Source organism: Tauraco erythrolophus, chromosome 24, assembly GCF_009769465.1.
Source record: "Tauraco erythrolophus isolate bTauEry1 chromosome 24, bTauEry1.pri, whole genome shotgun sequence".
In the NCBI taxonomy this organism is placed as follows: domain Eukaryota; kingdom Metazoa; phylum Chordata; class Aves; order Musophagiformes; family Musophagidae; genus Tauraco; species Tauraco erythrolophus.
Genome location: NC_141488.1, coordinates 388,577 through 412,739, shown reverse-complemented (window position 1 = coordinate 412,739; position 24,163 = coordinate 388,577). Strand labels below are relative to the sequence as shown.

Here is a 24,163-nt window from a genome sequence, read left to right as displayed (position 1 = left end):
AGCACTCATGCTCTTTGTAAAGCTTGAAGGGAACCCTGTTCTGCAATCCATATTCGATTTTCACGACAATACACCTCTACTCCCACTAAAGCCATCTTTGAACACACTGTTTTATCTTCCTCAACTGGTCAGATTACATCCATCGCCACAGAACCTCTCCACTGAGTTCCTCTCCCACATTAACTGAGTTTATCTGCATCAAGGGCCCTGTTCTAATTCCATCCCAACTCTTTCACTCCTATTTTACAGCATTTCCCCACTCATGTCTGCATCCTTTTGCCTGCTGCCACTGTGTAAAATCCGTGCTGAGACTCCTACCGTACAATCTCATGTTTTCATTTTGCACAGGCTGCCTCCGGTCTTGCTCAGAGATAAGGAAAACCTGGATGCACAGGGAACTGCAGGGCATAACTACTGTTATTTAGGATGAAAAACCAAACAGTTTCAGACACAAAATCAAGCTTTTGATAGCATTTTGTACCTAAGCTGTACCTCAGTGACACTCCATTTTCACCTCTAGAACAGTCCCTACACCTTGCTGCTTTGAAATGCAAGCCTTTACCTTTTTCACTCCTGGGGCGAAAATGTATTTGAAGCTTCACTGGCTCTCACTAGCTGTGCAGATCGTTACAGAGCAAGAATTACCACAGGCAGATCCAAAAGAAACATCTCTGTCTCACGTTTGCTGCAACCATCAGTCACATTTAGAGTTCTATTCCCCCTCAGCCACACTCACCCTTTTGTTACGAAAGGAATAAGCACATTTGCATCTGCTAATCTGGGGCATGTGCTACTATCTATTTTGCAGCGCTTCGCTCCTGGATTTGCCTGGAGATGGGATGTTAATGTGGTCACAGGCTTTAAACCTCCAAGTCCTCACATGAGAGCCTACAAGTGATTCCTGCCTAAACGTCTACCCTGCCCTCTTTATGACTGCACACTCCTCTTTCACTCTCTTCTTCTCTGATAAGTGGGTTCCTGCTGTATTCCAGGACAGGGTGCAAATGCTCTCATTCTCATATTTCTGCAGGAATACTACTTCAAAGTCTCACTAGAAGAACCTGTTTGTAGAAGTCCACAAACATCTTCAGCAAGGTTTCAGAGCACTACCGTGTTTAATAAGCCTTGCTCAAATCTTTGACTATCTGAATGATGTGGAGCATTAGATGAGTGCTAGACTCGGGAGGCAAAGTTTCAAAAAGTCAGTACAAAAGCCAAGTATATTACTACACCTGGCAGCACCACAGCTTGAATTTCTCCTTAGTTCTAAAAGTTGACTTGAAAGACCTGGGCTTGTGTCATTCTTCTAGTCCAGGAATTCAATAGTTTCTTTCCAAAATATTCAGCCTGAAGACAGTAATCTCATTTGACTAAAAACTTGCTCTCTATTGACAGAAGTATCAAAGCTCAATGCTTCAGAAATCTAGAAATGCACATGCTTGTTGCATCACAGAAATTATTCTCCTTGGTAACAAAAATTCCCTTTGCAGATCCCTCCAGTTAAAAGCAAGTAATTCTTAGAGGTGCTTTATACCTCTGCTATAATGGGAAAAAGCCTCCCATGCTCTGAATATGAGATAACACCTTATTTCAGGTCTAGACCATGCCAGTTACAAACTCATTATATGCCTTTAGTGTACGATAAGCTTGTAAGGCTTAGGGGAGACCCTATAACAGATTTCATAGATTTCTAAGTTGGAAAAGACCTTCGAGATCATCGAGTCCAACTGTCCCTAATCTCCCATTAAACCATATCCCTAAGTAGTTCATCCACCCTATTCTTAAACATATTCAGGGATGGGGACTCAACCACTGCCCTGGGCAGCCTATTCCAGTGGCTGACAACCCTTTCAGAGAAGAAATACTTCCGAACATCCAACCTGAACCTCCCCTGACTAAGCTTATGCCCATTTCCTCTTGTTCTATCACCCGTCACTGATGTAAAGAGCCCTTCCCCCACCTCCCCACCATCCCTTCTCAAGTACTTGTAGGCCGTAATCAGGTCTCCCCTCAGCCTCCTCTTCTCCAGGCTAAACAGCCCCAACTCCCTCAGCCGCTCCCCATAAGTTTTATTTTCCAGTCCCTTGACCAGTTTAGTCGCCCTTCTCTGGACTCGCTCCAAGAGCTCAATATCTCTCTTAAAGCGAGGGGCCCAAAACTGGGCACAATGTTCCAGGTGCGGCCTCACCAGTGCCGAGTACAGGGGCAGGATCACTTCCCTGCTCCTGCTGGTCACACTATTCTTGATACACGCCAGTATCCCATTGGCCTTTTTGGCCACCTGGGCACACTGCTGGCTCATATCAAGCCGGTAGTCAACCAACACCCCCAGGTCCTTCTCCGCCAGGCAGCTCTCCAGCCACTCCTCCCCGAGCCTATAGCGATGCTTGGGGTTTTTATACCCCAAGTGAAGGACTCTGCACTTGGCCTTATTAAAGCTCATGCCATTGGCCTCAGCCCAACGATCCAGTCTGTTCCAATCCCTCTGAAGGGCCTCCCTACCCTCGAGCAGATCGACACAGCCTCCCAGCTTGGTGCCGTCCGCAAACTTACTGAGAGTACATTCAATCCCCTCATCCAGGTCATTGATAAAGATGTTAAACAGAACCAGACCCAGCACTGAGCCCTGGGGAACCCCACTGGTGACCGGCCTCCAGCCGGATTTAGCTCTATTTACCACCACTCTTTGGGCCCGGCCGTCCAGCCAGTTTTTAACCCAAAGGAGGGTGTGCCTATCCAGGCCAGCAGTTACCAGTTTCGCAACCAGAACATTATGAGAGACTGTATCAAAGGCTTTGCTGAGGTCAAGGAAAACTACATCCACAGCCCTTCCCTCATCAACCAGGCGGGTGACCCCATCATAGAAGGTGATCAGGTTTGATTGGCAAGACCTGCCTTTCATAAACCCATGTTGACTGGGCCTGATCACCTGGTTAACCTGTATGTGCTCATTAATAGCACTCAAGATAACCTGTTCCATGACTTTGCCCGTCACCGAGGTCAGACTGACAGGCCTGTAGTTCCCTGGATTCTCCTTCCGCCTTTTTTTGTAAATGGGGGTAACATCCGCCAGCCTCCAGTCCAGCGGAACTTCCCCAGTGAGCCAAGACTGCCCAAAGATAATGGACAGGGGTTTGGCAATGACATCCGCCAGCTCTCTCAGGACTCTCGGGTGGATACCATCAGGCCCCATAGACTTGTGGGCATCCAGCCGAAGGAGCAGATCCTTGACCCGTTCCTCTTGGATCACAGGAGCTTCAATCTGCTCTCCCTCCCTGCTCTCAGACACCAAAGGCCAGCTCACCTGGGAACTACTGACCTTATTATTAAAGACTGAGGCAAAGAAGGCATTAAGGACCTCAGCCTTGTCCTCATCCCTAGTGACTAACGTACCCCCTGTGTCCACTAGGGGCTGGAGGTGATCTTTAGCCCTCCTTTTGTTATTAATGTATTTATAGAAGGGCTTTTTGTTGTCCTCTACGGAGCAGGCTAGTCTAAGTTCCAGTTGGGCTTTTGCCCCCCTGATTATCTCCCTACATGCCCTAACTTTCTCCCTGTATTCCTCCCTGGATGCCTGCCCATTCTTCCAAGACTTGTAGACATCCCTTTTTCTTTTGAGATGTTCCCAAATCTCCTTGGTCATCCAAGCTGGTTTTCTACCCCGGTGGCTCAATTTCCGGCACCCAGGGACAGCTCGCTCCTGTGCCTCCAGAATTTCCTTTTTGAATAGTAAAGTAACCATCCCTCCTGCACCCCCTTACCCTTGAGAGCTGTCTCCCATTGGACTTTGTTAACCAGACTTCTAAACAGCCCAAAGTCAGCTCTCCCAAAGTCCAGCTTGGCCGTTTTAGTGTTCCCCCTTCTAACTTCCCCTAGAATTGAGAATTCTATTATCTCGTGGTCACTAAGCCCCAGGCATCCTCCAACCTTCACATCTCCCACAAGACCTTCTCTGTTTACGAACAGCAGGTCTAGGGGAGCTCCTTCTCTAGTCGGTTCCCTGACCAATTGCGATAGGAAGTTGTCCTCCACACACTGCAGGAATCACCTAGACTGTTTCCTGACTGCCGTGTTATACTTCCAACAGACATCAGGTAGGTTAAAGTCACCCACAAGGACAAGGGCTAGTGAGCGCGAGACTTCCCCCAGTTGTTTAAAGAATAGCTCATCAGTCTCACTGTCCTGATTGGGTGGCCTGTAGCAGATTCCCACTACAATATCTGCCTTCATAGGCTCCCCTTTGATTTTCACCCACAGACACTCCACCAAGTCATCCCCAACATTTATCTCTAAGCAGTTTAGACCTTCCCTTACATAAAGGGCAACCCCACCACCCCTTCTACCTCTCCTATCCCTCCTGAAGAGCTTGTAGCCATCCATGGTAGCGCTCCAATTATACGAGTCATCCCACCATGTTTCAGTGATGGCAGCTATGTCATAGTTTCCCCGGTTAACAAGAGCTTCCAGTTCCTCTTGTTTATTGCCCATACTGCGTGCGTTCGTATAGAAGCACGTAAGTTGGGCTTTCAACCCCACTGCACCCCTAGGGGGGGAAGCTTTATTTCCTGAGCCATTATTTTTGGGATTTTCTTTTACCTCTAGGCAACTTGTGTGTTGCCCCTTACTACACATATCACCCCCTACTTTCACTGAGGTGGCAGGCCAAAGGTACCTGCCTACACTCCTCTCATCAGACACTGGAGGGCCGTCCTCGGCTGTTATTCCTCCAAGTCTGGCAATGCCCCCCACCCCCTTCACATCTAGTTTAAAGCCCTATTGACAATCCCAGCTAGTTCTGTAGCAAGAAGTCTTTTCCCCCATGGAGACAAACCCACCCCATCCCTGGACAGAATGTCTGGCCTTGAGAAGGTCAGCCCGTGGTTAAAGAACCCTAGGTTGTGTTCCTCACACCACTTATGTAGCCAATTATTTAAATCCTCGATCTTTGTTTTCCATCCCTTGTCATCTCCCGAAGTTGGTATGATAGAAGAGAATATCACTTGGGCCCCCAATCCCTTCACCATTCTTCCTAAAACCCTGAGATCCCTCTTAATTGTCCGGATGTTTCCTTTCCTAAGGTCATCATTACCAACTTGGAAAATAAGAAGAGGATAGTAATCCGTGGGCCTGACTATAGGTGGGAGTTTTTTTATCACATCCCTAATTGTTGCCCCAGAAAGGGAGCAGACCTCCCTATGTAAAGGGTCAGGTCTACAGATCTGGCCCTCCACACTCCTCAAAAGGGAGTTGCCATGTTCAAATCACCATGTTTCAATATTTAAAGGGTGGCTACAAAGAAGATGAAGACTCCCTTTTTACGAGGAGTCACATGGAAAAGACAAGAGGTAATGGGCACAAGTTTCTCCTGGTGAGATTCTGGTTGGACACAAGAAAATTCTTCACAATGAGGAAAATCAGTCATTGGAATAATCCCTCAGGGAAGTGGTGGATTCCCCAACATTGGACACTTTTAAGATTCAGCTGGACGGCATGCTGGGCCATCCTGTCTAGACCGTGCTTTTGCCCAAAAAGGTTGGACCAGACGATCTTTGAGGTCCCTTCTGACCTGGTGTTCTATGATTCACCCCTCTTTATCCAATGAGGACTGGATTAGTGAATTTAAGAGCTACCTTGGGAACAGTGAATTTCAACTTCTTCCACAAAAAATGAACCTGTGGCTGACCAAGCTTATTTATGGCATCCCCACAAATGAATGGGTTGAGAGCAAAGATCTAGCCTCTGCAACACCATGGCTAATAGCTACAGACTATGCGTAATGATGGCATAGCTGGGTATTGTCAAAATAAACAGATACACCTTCAGACTTGGCTCTGGAGTGCTGCAATGTTCACTACGATCTGCCACAGTCACCAAGGGAGTCACAGGACCTACACACCAGCACTCAAAATAAAGGCAAAATCTTCGACACCACTAAAACCATAGGATTTAAACTGTACCTACTGCACTTCTTTCTACTACCAAGCACATGCCACAGCCAAGTGTTTTTAGGGTTGCCATGATAGTAAGTATTCCATGGTATTTCAGGAAAAGGAGGTCTGTCCACACCTGAAGTCACCAGTCACAGACAACCTTGGCCCTTTCCACTACCTGTGAGACTACAAAGATCTAATAGCCTGTTTCTCTGTTTAAGGTGCCAGGTTTATTCATCTTCAGTCTACTGAAGAGCCTCCACATCTGCAATTTCCCTGACTGCAGGTGAAACAAAAGCAGAAGCTCCTTTAGAACCTCTACTGCTGCACCTTCAGAGCTAATGCAGCAGCAGTCACCATGCCTCAGGCACTGAGCAATCCCCAGTATAAGGTCTCGCGATAAGGTCTGCACAAGGACAGTTGCAAGGTCTGAGCTCATTTCCTTCCAACTACTTCCTGACAAAGTCTTCAGTAACTTATAAGTGATATGAGCTTCCAACTTCATCAGTCAGTCAAAGTCAGAACAGGCAATAGCAGCAACAGATCAGCCCCTGGTCCTGGAAAGGTCTATTAGCATGAACACAGCAAGACTATCACTCCTGTCTTTCAGCTTCATGAGGAACACAAGTCCTTGCAGACAGCTAGGAGCTACCTTCAGACTAAAGCCTGGAAAACATCTCTTCCTCCTACACAGTCTACATTAGCCACCTTTATTTCAGTATAGGAATAGTAGTATTATGAGCTCGTTTCAGCACCACCTCAGAAACACTTCTAGGAATCACTTGGATTAAAGACCTGTCCCACTACTTTGATCTCTCTCAAATCAGTATAGACATTAACTTGCCACTCAGATCTCAACAAAAGTTTTTTTAGTCGCCTTCAAAGTAATACTTCAGAGCTGTTACCTCACTCCATCTAACAGCCTTTCTCCCACACAAGCCATTAGACAGATGGAGATTTGCTAAGGTTCTCTTGCTACAGTTGCCACTGATTGTCTAGTTATAAAGCTGCTGTTGGGCCAAAGTCGGCCAATTCTGTTACTGCAGTTATTCTTCTGCTGCTCAGAAATTCTTGCTGCCTAGGTAACAGGAACACAGGACAGGTGGAATTCAGGGGAAGGTCAGAAGAGGAGCACAACAGCAGCCTTTTGTTTCCATAAGTAACACATAAATTGCACAAAAAAAATTCAGAACACTTACCTGTATGGACTGATGGAATCCTAACCACACCTCGTGCGGCAATTCACTTTCAGGAATTGAAAGCAGTAGCTCAAAACAGCTCCTGGAAAAGTAAAAGGCAAGTAAGCAAGCAACCTGAACACGCTCTGTTATGCTAAATAGCATTTGTGGCATATATTACATAGCATAAGATAAGAAATGACAGTGACATGGAAATACGTTTGTGCAAACCAGTTAAAGGCCAGAAACAGCCCAGAACCAGGCATGAGTCACCATATGGAAAGAGTGCTCCTTTTTACTATGCACAATCTTGTTAACGATAGGATTGCTGCTACTCCTACAGTCCAAGATAGTCTGCTCAACGCGGCTCAGGAACATTGCATTACAGAATTTCAGCTCTTTCCTCTCACAATCCTAATACCCATTCTGAATAAAACTCGTCTGACCCCAGCACAGTCCTTTGCCTAGAGAGAGAATGAAGGCCAGCTCTACCTAACTCAAAAGTTTCAGTGCTGACACATATAATAAAATAAAACTAAAGAAGAACAGCTCAACAGAAGACAACACATGCATCAGCACAGAAACAGACCTTAGAGAAGAGATCCCTAACAGTATCCCAAAAGCAAGAGACTGACAAGCTCTGTCAAGAGGTGCCTCAGCACAGCGATGGATCCTCAGAACAGACTCCCAGAAAAACCTTATTCTTTGATAGCATGGGGTGAGGGGGAGTCTTCAAACACCTATGGTGCAAACTGCAACAAGCAGCAAATTTGAGACCTACATATTCCATACATAAGTTCAGATCCCAAAAACAGAAGGGGGAAGAAAGCAAGACCTACTTGATACTGCTTCATTTAGGCCATTAGGTCAATGCTATCCCTTTTGAGAAACTAAAAGGAAACAACTGCATGTATTTAGCACATCCATCTCATTTCAGGGAAAAGTCCTGGAGAACAAGAATCGCTGTTTTTAGGAGACAAAGCAATGGCAGGACTATTGCCTATATTTTTCTCAAATAAGGGCTATCTAACCTTGTGAAGAACATATGGATTACCTAAATCCCAACTGCTGCACAGAACAATCCAACCTAATCAAACTCAATGTCTTAATTATGACACACTGTCTAGAGATTCACAAGATTCACACACAGCAAAAACGTTCTCTCAAATGATGACAACATAAGGAAAGAAAACTGGTCTGTCTAAGACTCCAAATATAATAAATGCACTGAATAATTGCTGTAAGCTACACCCACATTGTTACCTAGTTTCAGCTCTTGCTATTTTTTCTTCAACACCTCCACTCTCAAATATTAAACAGGAGAATGACAGGACAACACATTCGGTCTTACCACAGATAGAAGGGCTGAGCTCGGGGAAGGGGAAAAGGAAGAGATGACCATAAGGTAAACATGAATGTCAAATCTACTTAGTACCCAAAAAGAATGACTTCCCTTTCGCCTTTCCTCCTGACTTTTGATAAATATATGGAACAGTTACCTGCAAAATGCTATTCATAGATTCATAGATTTCTAGGTTGGAAAAGACCTCAGAGATCATCGAGTCCAACCGTCCCTAATCCCCATTAAACCATATCCTCAAGTAGCTCATCCACCCTATTCTTAAATACATCCAGGGATGGGGACTCAACCATCTCCCTGGGCAGCCTATTCCAGTGGCTGACAACCCTTTCAGAGAAGAAATACTTCCGAACATCCAACCTGAATCTGCCCTGACTAAGCTTATGCCCATTTCCTCTTGTTCTATCATCCAACACTAATGTAAAGAGCCCTTCCCCCAACTCCCCACCATCTTTTCTCAAGTATTTATAGGCCGTAATCAGGTCTCCCCTCAGCCTCCTCTTCTCCAGGCTAAACAGCCCCAACTCCCTCAGCCGCTCCTCATAAGTTTTATTTTCCAGCCCCTTGACCAGTTTAGTCGCCCTTCTCTGGACTCGCTCCAAGAGCTCAATATCTCTCTTAAAGCGAGGGGCCCAAAACTGGGCACAATGTTCCAGGTGCGGCCTCACCAGTGCCGAGTACAGGGGCAGGATCACTTCCCTGCTCCTGCTGGTCACACTATTCTTGATACATGCCAGTATCCCATTGGCCTTTTTGGCCACCTGGGCACACTGCTGGCTCATATCAAGCCGGTAGTCAACCAACACCCCCAGGTCCTTCTCCGCCAGGCAGCTCTCCAGCCACTCCTCCCCGAGCCTATAGCGATGCTTGGGGTTTTTACACCCCAAGTGAAGGACTCTGCACTTGGCCTTATTAAAGCTCATGCCATTGGCCTCAGCCCAACGATCCAGTCTGTTCCAATCCCTCTGAAGGGCCTCCCTACCCTCGAGCAGATCGACACAGCCTCCCAGCTTGGTGTCGTCCGCAAATTTACTGAGGGTACATTCAATCCCCTCATCCAGGTCATTGATAAAGATGTTAAACAGAACTGGACCCAGCACTGAGCCCTGGGGAACCCCACTGGTGACCGGCCTCCAGCCGGATTTAGCCCCATTTCCCACCACGCTTTGGGCCCGGCCATCCAGCCAGTTTTTAACCCAAAGGAGGGTGTGCCTATCCAGGCCAGCAGTTACCAGTTTCGCAACCAGAACACTATGAGAGACTGTATCAAAGGCTTTACTGAGGTCCAGGAAAACTACATCCACAGCCCTTCCCTCGTCAACCAGGCGGGTCTCCCCATCATAGAAGGTGATCAGGTTTGATTGGCAAGACCTGCCTTTCATAAACCCATGTTGACTGGGCCTGATCACCTGGTTAACCTGTATGTGCTCATTAATAGCACTCAAGATAACCTGTTCCATGACTTTGCCCGTCACCGAGGTCAGACTGACAGGCCTGTAGTTCCCCGGATTCTCCTTCTGCCCTTTTTTATAAATGGGGGTAACATCCGCCAGCCTCCAGTCCAGCGGAACTTCCCCAGTGAGCCAAGACTGCCCAAAGATAATGGACAGGGGTTTGGCAATGACATCCGCCAGCTCTCTCAGGACTCTCGGGTGGATACCATCAGGCCCCATCGACTTGTGGGCATCCAGCCGAAGGAGCAGATCCTTGACCCGTTCCTCTTGGATCACAGGAGCTTCGATTTGCTCTCCCTCCCTGCACTCAGACACCGAAGGCCAGCTCACCTGGGAACTGCTGACCTTATTATTAAAGACTGAGGCAAAGAAGGCATTAAGGACCTCAGCCTTGTCCTCATCCCTAGTGACTAACGTACCCCCTGAGTCCAGTAGGGGCTGGAGGTGATCTTTAGCCCTCCTTTTGTTATTAATATATTTATAGAAAGACTTTTTGTTGTCCCTTACGGAGCAGGCTAGTCTAAGTTCCAATTGGGCTTTTGCCTCCCTGATTATCTCCCTACATGCCCTGACTTCCTCCCTGTATTGATTCCTGGATGCCTGCCCATTCTTCCAAGACTTGTAGACATCCCTTTTTCTTTTGAGATGTTCCCAAATCTCCTTGGTCATCCAAGCTGGTTTTCTACCCCGGCGGCTCGACTTCCGGCACCCAGGGACAGCTCGCTCCTGTGCCTCCAGAATTTCCTTTTTGAATAGTAACCATCCCTCCTGCGCCCCCTTACCCTTGAGAGCTGTCTCCCATTGGACTTTGTTAATCAGACTTCTAAACAGCCCAAAGTCAGCTCTCCCAAAGTCCAGCTTGGCCGTTTTAGTGTTCCCCCTTCTAACTTCCCCTAGAATTGAGAATTCTATTATCTCGTGGTCACTATGCCCCAGGCGTTCTCCAACCTTCACATCTCCCACAAGACCTTCTCTGTTCACAAACAGCAGGTCTAGGGGAGCTCCTTCTCTAGTCGGTTCACTAACCAGTTGTGATAGGAAGTTGTCCTCCACACTCTGCAGGAACCGCCTAGACTGTTTCCTGACTGCCATGTTATACTTCCAACAGACATCAGGTAGGTTAAAGTCACCCACAAGGACAAGGGCTAGTGAGCGCGAGACTTCCCCCAGTTGTTTAAAGAATAGCTCATCAGTCTCACTGTCCTGATTGGGTGGCCTATAGCAGATACCCACTACAATATCCGCCTTCATAGGCCCCTCTGATTTTCACCCACAGACATTCTACTAGGTCATCCCCAACATTTAACTCTAAACAGTTTAGATCTTCCCTTACATACAGGGCAACCCCACCACCCCTTCTACCTCTCCTATCCCTCCTGAAGAGCTTGTAGCCATCCATGGTAGCGCTCCAGTTATACGAGTTATACTATGCCTAAGCAGTTCCTAGCCAGATTCAGCAGTCACACTTAAACAAGATCAAATGGACAAATACTGAATTAACACCTGCCATCCTCTTCACATTTCAGAAGTTTGCCTTCACTGCCCAATCCTGGTCCTTTAAACAGAGGTTTAGACCTGCAAAAGCTCTGAACACTTCTATTAGGCAGAAAACGCGATAGCCTGCATCACTGTCATTCACTAATTACTCACTTCACCATGTACTACCATCTCAATCATTACTTATGCCCATTAAAAAAGTGGGCAACAGGATCACCAGATGTTCCAACTGTCACACATCTCAATATTACAAAATAATCAGGACCTACTTTTCCCTTGTACTCAAGTCTGGCAATACAAGTTAACTGACCAGTCCAGATGTCTAGACCCTGCTGCTACGAGACTACCAAAACCACCTGTACAAAGTCTCACAGCAGCAGAACTCTACTTTAACATAAGGACAAAAAAACAACAAAAACAACAAACCACTAGATGTGTCCAATTTGCATGCACATCATACAGAGGCTCCTTTCTTCAAATAAAACATTTACAAACTTCATCGTCAATGTGCTCTTGAAAAGTCTTTTGATAGGCACCTCATTTTCAGACTTAAAGTCAACCTGTCCTACCTACTTCCGCTCTTTTAATTCCTGGCAATAGTTTTTCTAGATTACTACTTTTTCATCTATATTATATTGGTTGTATAAAATATCAGATTTAAAAAAAAAGGTAAAGCAAGGTTTTACAAACCATTTTTCTGTACTTAATCCTTAAGGTGGTACTTGGACAGCGAAAAAAATCCGAAATTAGATTTTCAAAGCACTGTGTATCCAAAGTGAGATGACAGTCCATGAAGACAAGAGGGCTGAATTTATGCCTCAAGAGTTACAGTCTGTTGTAGTAACACAGGCCTGAGCTGAAACAAGAACTGAAAGTTCTTTTGCTGTAAGTCCTTAAGTCTTCCTTGGGATCCCAACATCAAGCACTCTAGTTTGGAAACCACTCCATGAGAAACCTGGAGCTCCAGGTGTACAGCCACCAAGTAGAACAACTTACAGCACAACTGCAAACGTAATATGCAGGATATTCCAATCACAATTTCCTTGGCAGAAAAATAATGCGAAATCTAAGACAAATACTTCAGCTTTTGTTATAAGAATTGACTCAAACACATAGCTGCATAAAGACTATCCAGCCTTCCCTACTGGAAAGGGGGAGGAATGACCCTTTGGCAAAATTCTTCTTTTTGGTCCTTATTATACAACACTTCAAAATGCACCTCTATCCCTGAAAGCCCATTTCCTTCTTTATGGTAATGCAACTAAATGGAATTTAGGTATCATGGCTAGGATCACAAAACACAACACTAGGATCGCTTCATGATGTCAAGCCTTTCTACCCCACTCTACCAGTACCATCATAACACCTACCTAAACAAAACTCAATTCCAAACTTAATCACAATTTTTGCCAAAGAACTCCAAGAGGTGCTTGAATGCTTTCCACTATCAAAAAAATCATTCACCTCAAACACAACTTCAAACCACCAAGTTTCAGCTGGGCCAGAATTAGTTCACCTTTTTAGCAGCCAGAAGAGCTCTGTGTTTTGGGTTTAGTCTGGGATTCGCTATGAGAAGAACGCTGACAGCGCACTGATGTTTATAGTTGGCACTGAGGCCTCAAGGACTTTTCAGCTTCCCGTGTTTTTGCCAGTGTGCAGGAGCACAACAGGCTGGGGGGAGCACAGCCAGGACACAGGGTCGACAACTCCCCTTAGGATTTGGATTTAGACTTAGGACTGAGGGCTAAGCTGGCCAACGAAGTATTCCATGTCATGCAGCGTCACGTCAGTACGTAGATGAGGGCTGACCGGAAAGAAGGGCTCTTGCTCTTCCAGGGGCTCTCACGGTCACTCATCCAGGATTGTGGGGTCAGGACTTACTTGTTTCAGGATTGTTTACCGGGATGGGACAGGCCTTGGTCACCGGGTGGTGAGCAACTACAGTGTGCATCACTTGCTTGTAAATATTATTATCATTATACATTGTCGTGGTTTAGGCCACTCCGGCAACCAAACCCCACACAGTCGCTCACTCACCCTCCCCCACCCCCAGAGATGACGGAGAGAACCAAAGAAGAAAAAGAAAAGAGACCTGTGGGTTGAGATAAGATCAATTTACTACTACCACTACCAATATATATATGTACAAGGATAAATATATACAAACGAGTGATGTACGGTGTAATTGCTCACCACCCCTTGACCGAGGCCCGTCTCTTCCCAAAGTTGCAATCCCGAAACAGATAAATCCCAATATCGCAATCCCGGATGAACAGGAGGCCCCGAGAGAGAGAGAGAAAACACCGTGAGAGTCCAAAAGTGAGAGTCCCGGAAGGGCAAAAGCCCTTCTTTATGGCTGTCCCTCACTTTTATACTGGGCATGACGCTGCATAATATGGAATACTAATTGGGCAGTTTGGCCTCAATCCTAAATCCAAGTACAAATCATAAGGAGAGTTGTGGACCCCGTGTCCCGGCCATGCTCCCCCCTATCCTGCTGTGCTCCTGCACACTGGCAAGAACACGGCAGCTGAAAAGTCCTTGAGGTCTCAGTGCCAACTGCAAACATCAGTGCGCTGTCAGCGTTCTTCTCACAACGAGTCCCAGACTAAAACCAAAACATGGAGCTCTTCTGGCTGCTAAAAAGAAGAGCTGACACTGTCCCAGCTGAAACCAGGACATACATATATATTCATATATTATTGTTATTAATAAGTTGTACTTATCTCAACCCACAAGTTTCCTTCACTTTTTCCCTTTAATGCTTTTCCCCATCCCCAGGGGGTGGGGGAGGCTGAGCGAGCAGCTAAGTGGCATTTAGTTGCCGGCTGGGCTAAACCACAACAGTATCTTTTAAAAGGAGAAGGTCTCTTAGGTTTGAATTTCTTTATTTTGGAAGGAATAACATACTATTGTTATGAATTCACTTTATATCTCATTCACTATTATTTTAAGACAGAAATTTTAAAAAGTTAATTTTAAAAGCTTTCAGAATTGTGTTCATCTTTAGATTGTATTAGAAAACTTTTCTTATCCTAAGCTTCTTCAGGAGGTAGCTAATTATACATCAGATGATCAGCAGGAATAGTTCACCTGTTGCCAGGAATTATCCTTCATTTGTCAAGAGTGAGTTAGCTCCTAATGACAGACAGTAGAGTTGTAAAAGCAAGTTAGCAAATCAAATTACAACCATTTATCAGGTTGAGAACTGCTTTGTTAGATAAACAAAGCAGCAAACCATCACATGTGCCTCCTCACAGAGGCGTTACAGAAAGCAAGCACAATTCCTGGAAGCAACGTGCGTTAGACTCCGTAGGTACAACCAGCAGGTGAGACACAGCTCAAGGAGTTTGAAGCAGACTGGCCTGATCAGTTGAATCCAGTTTTGCTACTTGGACCAGATGACATTCAGACCTCCTTTCTCTTTTTACAGTTGAAAAAGCACATAAACACCTTCTTGAAGATGTAGAAATGGCAGACTCCCTTTCAGATTAGTGCCATCGCAGCAAACAGGAAAAAGTCAAAAGCAGTAATGCATTAGCTACTGGCAATCGCAACGTGAACTATGAACAATTCTTTCTACTTCGTTAATCTATTAACCTTAGGACCATACAAACCATTTTCAGATGGAAGTAAAATTTTCATACTGATAGTAACATGAATGGCACCTTCTCCCTCACACAGTATCCTCTGAAAAAAGCACTCTCAGAAGCTGGAGTGAACTACCAGCTCAAGGGCTTCCTAAGTTTCACTACAGCCAGCTAACCGAATCTCAGTGGAATCACAGCTCTGATGTGACTAGTTCTTTATTCACTCTTCTCTAGAGGCAGCACCTTTGGTACAGCAATACTGGAGGGCGAGGGGCACATGGTGTGCTTTGTGGCTGTGGAAACAAGCAGTCTGAGTTCCACTTGACCAATGCAAGTATGTTCCTTCACAGCCGTGGCCAAGAACAACATTCTTGTTCCTCCACAATTATTTGCCAAATCTGTAAACTACAAGAGGAACCACTCCAAGCTTTCCTTTTATTACCCAAGGTTAGACAGTGAACCAACAAGGTCTCCCACTGCATCAGCATCATGTTTCTTACGGTGGGCACAGCCTCCACGTCATGTCAGATTTACTGTGAACACATAATGACCTGGTCAGGTGGCAGGGAAGGCCACAGTTTACTGAGTTTTGCTGTTAAGCAGCTCACTCTGCTGAGAAGGATGTCAGGGGGAGGAAGTTCTTTCCCCCTTCTCCAGGAGGGATGTTGGAAGGGAAGGAGGATTTCAATAGTAAGTAGAACACCTTTGCTTTAAAACAGGAAGTTTACTCATTTCATTTCTCAATGGGGTTAAAGTCTGAAAACACATAGCAAGTACAACAGTTGTAACCAAATCATCACCCCAAAAATCACACTTACAAAGGAACAGTGTGCTTTCACGTCCCTAACCGGGTAATAGCCTTCATTCCTCAAGAAACTTATCTTTAATTCCCTGCTCTAACTTCTCTCTTCCTCCCTTGGAAACTCTTATGTAAAAGAAAAATGTGGGAAAGTTAAGTTAGGTTTGGCATTTACCTCACCCTATCTGTGACCTCACTCGTCTCATTCTTTAGATTCCTATCAAACGTAACCATAACAAGAATAATGGAGATTCCAGCAGGTCAGCCTCTCTACTGTTCCCCACCAAGTTTTATAAACAGACAAGCAAAGAAAGTCCGCACAGTGAAAGATGAAAGCAACCATATCAGCAGAAGATTCTTACTTTTCTCAAAAAGAGAAAAGCAATTGTGATACAGAATTGGGATTCCTGCCTCGAAGTATGTAACAGTGGCAAAATATATAGAAAGTACTGCAGGAACGGATGACCTTTCTACAAAGACAGTGAAAGACAAACTTTTGAAGTGACATGAGTAGGAAACAGCAGAATACACAAGCTAATCAATGATAATATGATGAAGATGAGAATACTCTGTCCATAAAGGGACATTCTGCAAAAGCAATTAAGATATTTTGCCAAAAACGTATCATGTACCAGGTAAATGATTTAGCAGTTTAAGTCTTCAGTTTCCATATTAAGAAGTTAAGAAAGACTTTTCTTGATTTCACGTTTTCCCTTCTTGACAGAAAGTTTAAGAAAAAAAAAATTACTCCTAGTTCACATATTTATCATAACTAAAAAAAATAAATCCAAGACATCATAGAGATACTTGGTTCCGAGGTGCTGATTTATATTGCAAGTTAGTATATGACAAAACCAAAAACCAACACCACACACCATATTTGACCAAGGAGTTAATTGCACAATCCTTCTCAAAAAGAACACTTTACTTCCCACTAAAAAGCAAGTAAGCTACTGATAACGAACAAAAACTGAAAATCTGTCACAGAATTATCTTCACTCTAGGATGATCTTTACATTCGAGGTTCTAGATCTTCACCCTCCCCCCTGGAATGACACCTCACCTGCAAGGAAGGCCCAGACCAGGCCCCACGTTATCCTTGGCTGAGGGTAGGAACTGATGATGCTACAATGTGGGGAGAGCCCTCAGACTGCGCTCCTCAGTTACAAAAAGATGCTTTGCACTTAAGCAGTCTTTGAGGAACTAGGAATTACTCCAGCTTAGCTAATGGACTGTAGTCCTCTCTCTTGTTCAAAGAATTGCCATGCTTCAAGTCATGTCTGCAGACACTTGTTAAAGGGCTCAGTTGACTTTAAGTTTCGCTATCCCATAGCAAGAGCCCACAGGTACAACGTCCTTTGCCACGAACACCCAACAGCTTATCCTTTTGTTCAGAACTACCTTGCACTGAAGGTGAGAGAACACCAAAAGCTGCAACTGCAGAGCAAGCGATACAGGTTTATTAATCCATGCCCGAAGGTCTAATATTAAAGCTCTTGTTTAATGGGGCCCACACTAAGCTTTTTCTACAGAAAATAATTTTCAGAAGGTTAAGAACGAACAGAACCTTCCTAATACCTGCATGTTTATCTAAATACAGAAGAACAAAGCCTTACCACTGTTCACATTAGTCAACAAGGTGTTCAAGTACATTTTTGTTGTATGATTAAAGAAAGCACTAAAGACGTTTACTAGAGAAATCGTAAATACAGTTGTCAAACCAAGTATTACACTATCCCAACAACTTGCCCTTTCATTTATAAAGCACAAGGTAATTTTTTTTATATATATTAATGTATGAACTTAAAACTTACAGCACTAGCCTGCCAAGTACCAAAAGAACATCTTCACATTCTGTAGTCAAGTAAGGTCGTGCGTTAGCAAAGCTCTGGATGGAGATCCGATACACTTCCAAAAAAGGCAAAATATGTTCCGATGCACCCCGACTGCCGGCAGACTGAAGGAGAGTCTGAAAGAAAAGGAGTTATTGTTACAAGTTTTCATAACACACTTCTGTCTAAAAAACAAAGTATCAATATGCAATATCGAGCATGCACATTGGAAGGATTCTGGTAGGGAGAAGTTTCTACTCTGAAGGAGATTTAAAAATGGTAGCTTTTCTCCTCAACAGAAGTTCTCCCTTTTATTCAAAAATAATTTCATTGATTTTATTATTCTGGCAAAGTTATCTGATTTTCTACTGGGAAGCAGGCTAGATCAAATAGGCAGAAATGTGAGCTGTTAAGTTAAAAATTCAAGAAGTTCTACACTCAGCTTCTTTTGTACAAATGCCATGGAGACAACCACATATGGAACACCAGAATTTTATTACTAGTTAGAATGCAGAAAAATAGGCAAGAAGTCCAAGACTAAGATACATGCGCTACCTGTGTGGCAAACATGACGCCACTAGAAGGGGATAAAAGCCCCAGATCAGACTGTTACGTAGTAATTTTTCAAACGCAAAATTACCCTCGGTTTTACCACTTGACCATAGCAATCCTCCGTTATCCAGGCACAGGACTGAGGAAGCAATGTAAAATCTAGCCAGTTCTCAGAGAAATCAAAACGAGTTTCAAAAATCAGCACAGGGACAACAGCAGTGTCTCCCAACCTTTTTAAAACTTCCCTACACTATCATGCTAGTTTTCCTACAGGTTATAAAGTAATATTGACAGTTTGCTTCACAAGTAACATCCCTTCTCCATACGTACACCCTCCTACAACTCAGACCAGTTATGCTCACGTTTTTACCAGTTACAATCCCTCTCTCATGTTGCACCCTCCCTAGACCAAACAAGGTACCAATCTTGACCAAGGCCAGCTAAGAGAAAAAACAAAAAACAAGGAAAAATACTGTGCTTTGTGGAACTCTTAGGGCCAAGACTGTACAGAAAAAAAGTTCAGAGTGGCCCACCCTATAAGTCAATACCAGCCAAACTGTCCTAAGAGGATGATCAGGTCATATCAAGCTTCAAATCACTTCGAGCTGGGACTCTGACACAACCAATTTCTTTTTAACACCTTAAACAAAGATATGATCACATCAGATTATGACTGGAAGGAGGACACTACTGAACAGACCCAACAATGAGCCGACCAAAACCGAGCGCAGGGAGAAAGAAGCAGCCAGCTACATACTATTTATGGACTACCCAGTGTCTATGTCAGTGATGTAACTACACAGTACTAGTCCTAGGGAGAAAGACAAAGAAACACAGACATCCACTAGACTGGCACAAGCAAGTGTGGTATTTAAGAAAAAAAATAAAATCTATAAAAAAATACCATCAAAGAATCAGTAAAAATCAAGACTGTTTTGTAGATCATTCTCCCAGAACTCAGTATCAGTAATATAACTCCCAGGTGAATGAAAGTTACAAACGCTCCAAAAACCCTCACAAAATTAATAGTTATAAAAATGTAAGGAGGGTGAAGGAGGCAAAGACTGGAAGTTCACAGAAATCATCCTTAAACACAGCACAAAGATTGACAGCAGGAGTGATACATGACTGGTAACTCACCAGTCTAAATGCTTCTCCAACAGATCGATGGAGGAGTTCATAATTCAAATTCTGTACGGCATCAGAAGCATTGAATTACACTCAAAGGCTGTCAAGTTGTAATCCCTAGAGACACTCAACTGATGACTATCATAAAGTCATCTGTTTAGTAAACCCAGCAAGAATGTTTTTCTAAAAATACATCCATTACACCCAATCCACTAAAAAAGCTAAACTTAGTACTTAATTATTTTGTCATACATTTTGATCATAAACTACCTGATCTGTGTAAGCCATAAAACATGGCAGAATATCTTCTAAGATTAAATAAACTTACTACAAATCACTGTGTCCTTGCTCGAGTGCCCTCCTAGAGCTGAGATCAAAGTCTTACAGCTCATATTAGCCATTGGTCAGAAACTTCTCTCCAAACACGTGGGCAATGATGGTTTCAGTGTACAGGACAGATTCAAGGCAAGAGACTTACTAACAGCTTGAACCTCAAAGATACGTAGTTTTGGACACTGTTATGCTGTTAGTAGTGGCATACTGCCAAGTGAGCACAGTGCAATAACCACATTTCGAGGGCTCTTAAAAGCCCTTCTGCTATTTCACAAGCATCGTAAGTAGAAGTTTTAGTAGTCCACTACAGACTTCTCCTCGTAGTCTATACAAAAGATAAAATGAGACGATTTTTAACTTGTCAGAAATATATAATCTACATGCTAAAAAAGTCATGTAACATTTTTACAAGCACTTACTGCCTTGTATCTAATCACCGGAAGAGAATATTCAAACATATTAAGCCTGGTTAACAGACATCCACTTCCATCTTATCCTATCCTTCTTCCTTTGACTACAATAACACATCTAACTGGTGAGCGAGGTGAGAATAGCAGAGGCCAGACACCCACCTACTGCGTGACCTACAGACTAGCCCAGGTCCTGCATAAATTCTCATGTCCTGCAATGCTGCAATACTTGCTTAGCTGCATTTCTTCCAAAGCATCATTTTCTTCTCAGAACCAATTTAAACTTCTCCAAGTTGCCTGACCTGTTAGTAGAGCTTTAAGTCTCTGTTTAAGAAAAAAAAATTCCACCTCTCCTTAAACACACCTGACTGCAATTGACAGTCCTATACTGCGTCACCTGGAGCGATTTCAGCAAGCCAACAGGTGCTGGGTGTTGGCACAAGGGATGCTCTGAAGTCCTACAACTTGATAACTGTGCTTCGTATTTATGACAGCACAACGCACTGTTCGTTCCAGTTGGCTGTTTGGGTACACACTGAGCTCCTCAACAGACGGGTTTTTCCTAAGGTTAATATGGAAAGCACTCACAAAGCTGCAACTCACTGTTCAGGCTTCATGAGTTTCTTTGTTGTGTTATCCTGGACACCAGTTTTACTACCTGCTCAAAAACAGGGATCTTCAAGGAAGTTATGCTGTTCAGCATCAATCCCAGTGAGAGCTACTGGAAAGCTGCACATGGCAGCACAAGTTTACACGCAGTAAAATATAGCATCCAGAAAGCTCACAGCACAGGAAAGTTACTGATCTGGTTCGCGGTGTGTTGTGTCCTAACAGCCTCAGCAACTTCCACAGCAAAACAGAGCATCGTTCAGGATCGTGCCACAGATGTACACGCAGGATGGCAAACCCATCGTTGCCCTAAAACATTTCAGCTACCCTCACTGCAGCTACTTCCCACAGGCACGTGAACTCAGCTTCTCTCTAGACACGTTCTGCAGAAGCTTAATAAGCTTACGACAAGACACCAGTGGTACCCTCCCAGTCATTAACACAAAATTAAGTTGAGGCCCTCAATTTCACTAAGGGGCAGACCTTAAGTTATTTTTAAGTTTTATCACTCAGACTCTCTGCAACATTCACAAACATCCCCAGTCAGAAGAAGAAACCAAGATGTAAAATTATATCCTAACCACAGTGGTTTGACCGCACAGCGACACCACAGATTCGTACTCCACTGAAACTGCTGCATGACAGACTAGCAATTCCACGTTTTCACTGCATCTCTTGTGTACAGCCATGACGATCAGAAATATCCCAAACTAACAGCAAGCCAAGACAGAGCTTCTTCATTTTTATCTGTACTATCTATCACAGTGTTCTAAAATGAGACCACCATTCAATAACAGCACTGAGACCTAAAGAAGCCTGCGCTTCTTGTGGGACAGGGTTTGCCATTTTTTTTATTCATTTTTTAGGAAAGAGAACCGTGTTCCATTAAGCTCCATTGATCAAGCACCTCTAAAGCTTTATCTGCACCAAAGTAATCTGGGCGACTGGACCTCTACGTATATCGATCATCTTGACAATCATAGAATGGTTAGGGCTGGAAGGGACCTTCAAAGGTCATCTAGTCCAAGCCCCCTGCAAGGAACAGGGATATGTCCAACTAGATCAGGTTGCGAGTAGTTGCTCTACGTATATCGATCATCTTGACAATCCCTACTACGTGTTAGCTGAATATTTGTTTTGATGCTCCGAGGCAATGAACACCACTGCGACAATTCCAGAAAAACCTGAAACATGGAGAAAGTCGTCCGCGTTACGCTGGGCTCCATCCAAGTGTGAGGTCACAGATCCTAACAGTGTGCTTAGCTTGGGACATACACAGCAGTATGCCACAGCATCCTGCAGTTTGAGAAGCCAGAGTTTTGAAACTTAACAAATAAACTTCTCCTCTTGTTTCAGTAAGTGAGGACCTAAACATCCTCCCAGAACAGTATGTCAAAGTACACAACCTGAGGATGTAAAATGGAGGACTGTGAGGGCCATTATCACTTATCTATAAGGCACCAGTAGGATTTTTTGGTCTCATTTGGCATCTGATTTTACCATTCAAATACAGTGGCTGTATCAGCTGAGGTGCATGTAAACCACTTTTGTAAACCAGATTTTTAATTTTTTTTTTTATTTTAGAAAACACAATCTTGTCAGATTCAACAGGGACAATTCTCCAACTCAGAAACCTAAAAAAAATTGTTCAACCTTAGAGCTGACAGTAAATGATGCTGTAGGGGAAGCAAAAACTAGTTAACCCTGAAAGAAGTTATTTAAGAATAAGTTATCTCCATCACTGTGGCTTTAACCAAGTTCAGTTCTCCCTCTGGAAGTTACTGACTCGATTCAGAAATTGCTGATCCTCAGCCTGTGTTGCATTAAGCGAGTATTCAGACCAGACCACGGGGTCACAGAAGCTCCTTCAGTGACCGAAGTGAACTGCGGGCCCTCACGAACCAGCAAGCACTGCTCACGCCATGGCAGAGCTCGGCCAAGGCAGAACACGGTTCTGATCCCGAGGCAGGTAAAGCACAGAACAGCAGAGACCTGGGAACCGGGCCGAGACCACACGGAACAAACGCGGTTTGGCCTCCGTGCCCCAGACAATCTCCGCAGGGCTGCCAGCTGCCCGGGCCCGAGGCGCTGCCGGGGCCCAAAGCGGTGCCGCGGGCCCGGCCCGCGGGGGCCCCGCTCGGGCAGGGCCCGCCGGCACTCGGCGGCGGCTCCAGCGCAGCAAGCGGAGCCCCCGCAAGGACCGCACCGCCCCGCGCCGCCGGCAGCGCCAGGCGCGCCCCGAGCCGAGAAGGCCGCTGGGCCCGCCCCGGCCCCGGCCCCAGCCCCAGCGCCTACCTGGCAGAAGCCCCGGCAATAGGCCCGGGACGAGGCCTCCGACACCTCCTGCTCGCGCAGCTCCGTCTGCAGCTGCCACAGGCGCGCCCGGAGCGCCGCCACCAGCCGCTGCATCTCGGGCCGCAGAGCCTCCTCAGCCTCGGCGTCCGCCATCTGCACCCGGCCCCACTGCGCGTAGGCACGGATCACGTGACTCGCGGCACTGACCTCATCGTCCCGGGACGGCGTCACGTGACGCGCACGTGACACGGGGCGCGTGTCGCTGTCCACGCGACCCGCCATCCGGGGCGGCGGGCGGGTGCCCCTGTCGAGTGGCGTCACGTGACGCGACGCCGCCACGCACGCGCGCGTGCGCGCGCGCGGGTCCCCTGCGGGGACGAGGGGCGGCGCTGTGCGCCGCGCGCCGCCCGCGTCAGCGCTCCCGCGTGAGGGGGCGGAGCCGCGCGCGCCCTGGCGGCACCGGCACCGGCTCCGCTCCGGCACCGACACCGGCACCGACACCGGCTCTGGCACCCACACCAGCTCCGCTCCGGCACCGGCTCCGACACCGGCACCAGCACCAGCACCGGCACCGGCTCTGGCACCCACACCAGCTCCGCTCCAGCACCGGCACTGGCACCGCACCGCACCAGCCAAATATCATCCTTGAAGAAGGGGTACCTGTTCTTCACACTTGACAGAAGTCACCTCTAGAGGCTGTGTTACCCAACAATAAAGGGGTTAAAGTTTTGCGTAACCGTTTCATGAAGGGTTCAGTCGGCAGTAGGTGATGCACACACACCTAAAGAAACTAACCAGACGGCCATCCTTGAAGCTGCCAGCAGTGATTAAAACAGAGACTCTTTATCCAGAACTGTCTGCCCTTGGAGGGAACAACCCAGAAACTGCAGAAACTTTGTTCTCATGTTTTTCTAAACTGTGAACATGCAGTGACCTGGGGGAAAAGGTAATTCCGGCAGGGGGAGATCGCGACCACCGACTCACGGACCACCTACTCTAATTACACCCCAGACCCAAAAGAAAGGGGCGGAGGAGGAAAACTGAGCATGCGAAGTAATTTACATGAAAAGCGAGAGAAAATTAACCAATTGTTTAAGAATATGTAAATATGTTATGAATTATGCATGATTGTAGTGTGTAACTAATTTTCTGCCCAGAAGCCGGTGTGCACGCTAGGAGGAGAAATCCCCCGTGCA

General features: G+C 45.5%; 1 protein-coding gene across 1 annotated transcript in view; it reads right to left on the bottom strand.

Annotated features, from left to right (window-relative positions):
• Window positions 1–23,135, bottom strand: part of RLF (RLF zinc finger) — a 64,778-nt gene extending 41,643 nt beyond the window's left edge. Inside the window, exons 1-3 of the mRNA XM_086626056.1 lie at window positions 22,968–23,135; window positions 17,623–17,777; window positions 7,130–7,211 (exon numbers count right to left, since the gene is read on the bottom strand). Coding sequence (XP_086482182.1) covers window positions 7,130–7,211; window positions 17,623–17,777; window positions 22,968–23,120 — 390 coding nt within the window. The 5' untranslated portion in view covers window positions 23,121–23,135. The remainder of the gene's footprint in view (window positions 1–7,129; window positions 7,212–17,622; window positions 17,778–22,967) is intronic.
• Between the last annotated feature and the right edge of the window lie 1,028 nt (window positions 23,136–24,163).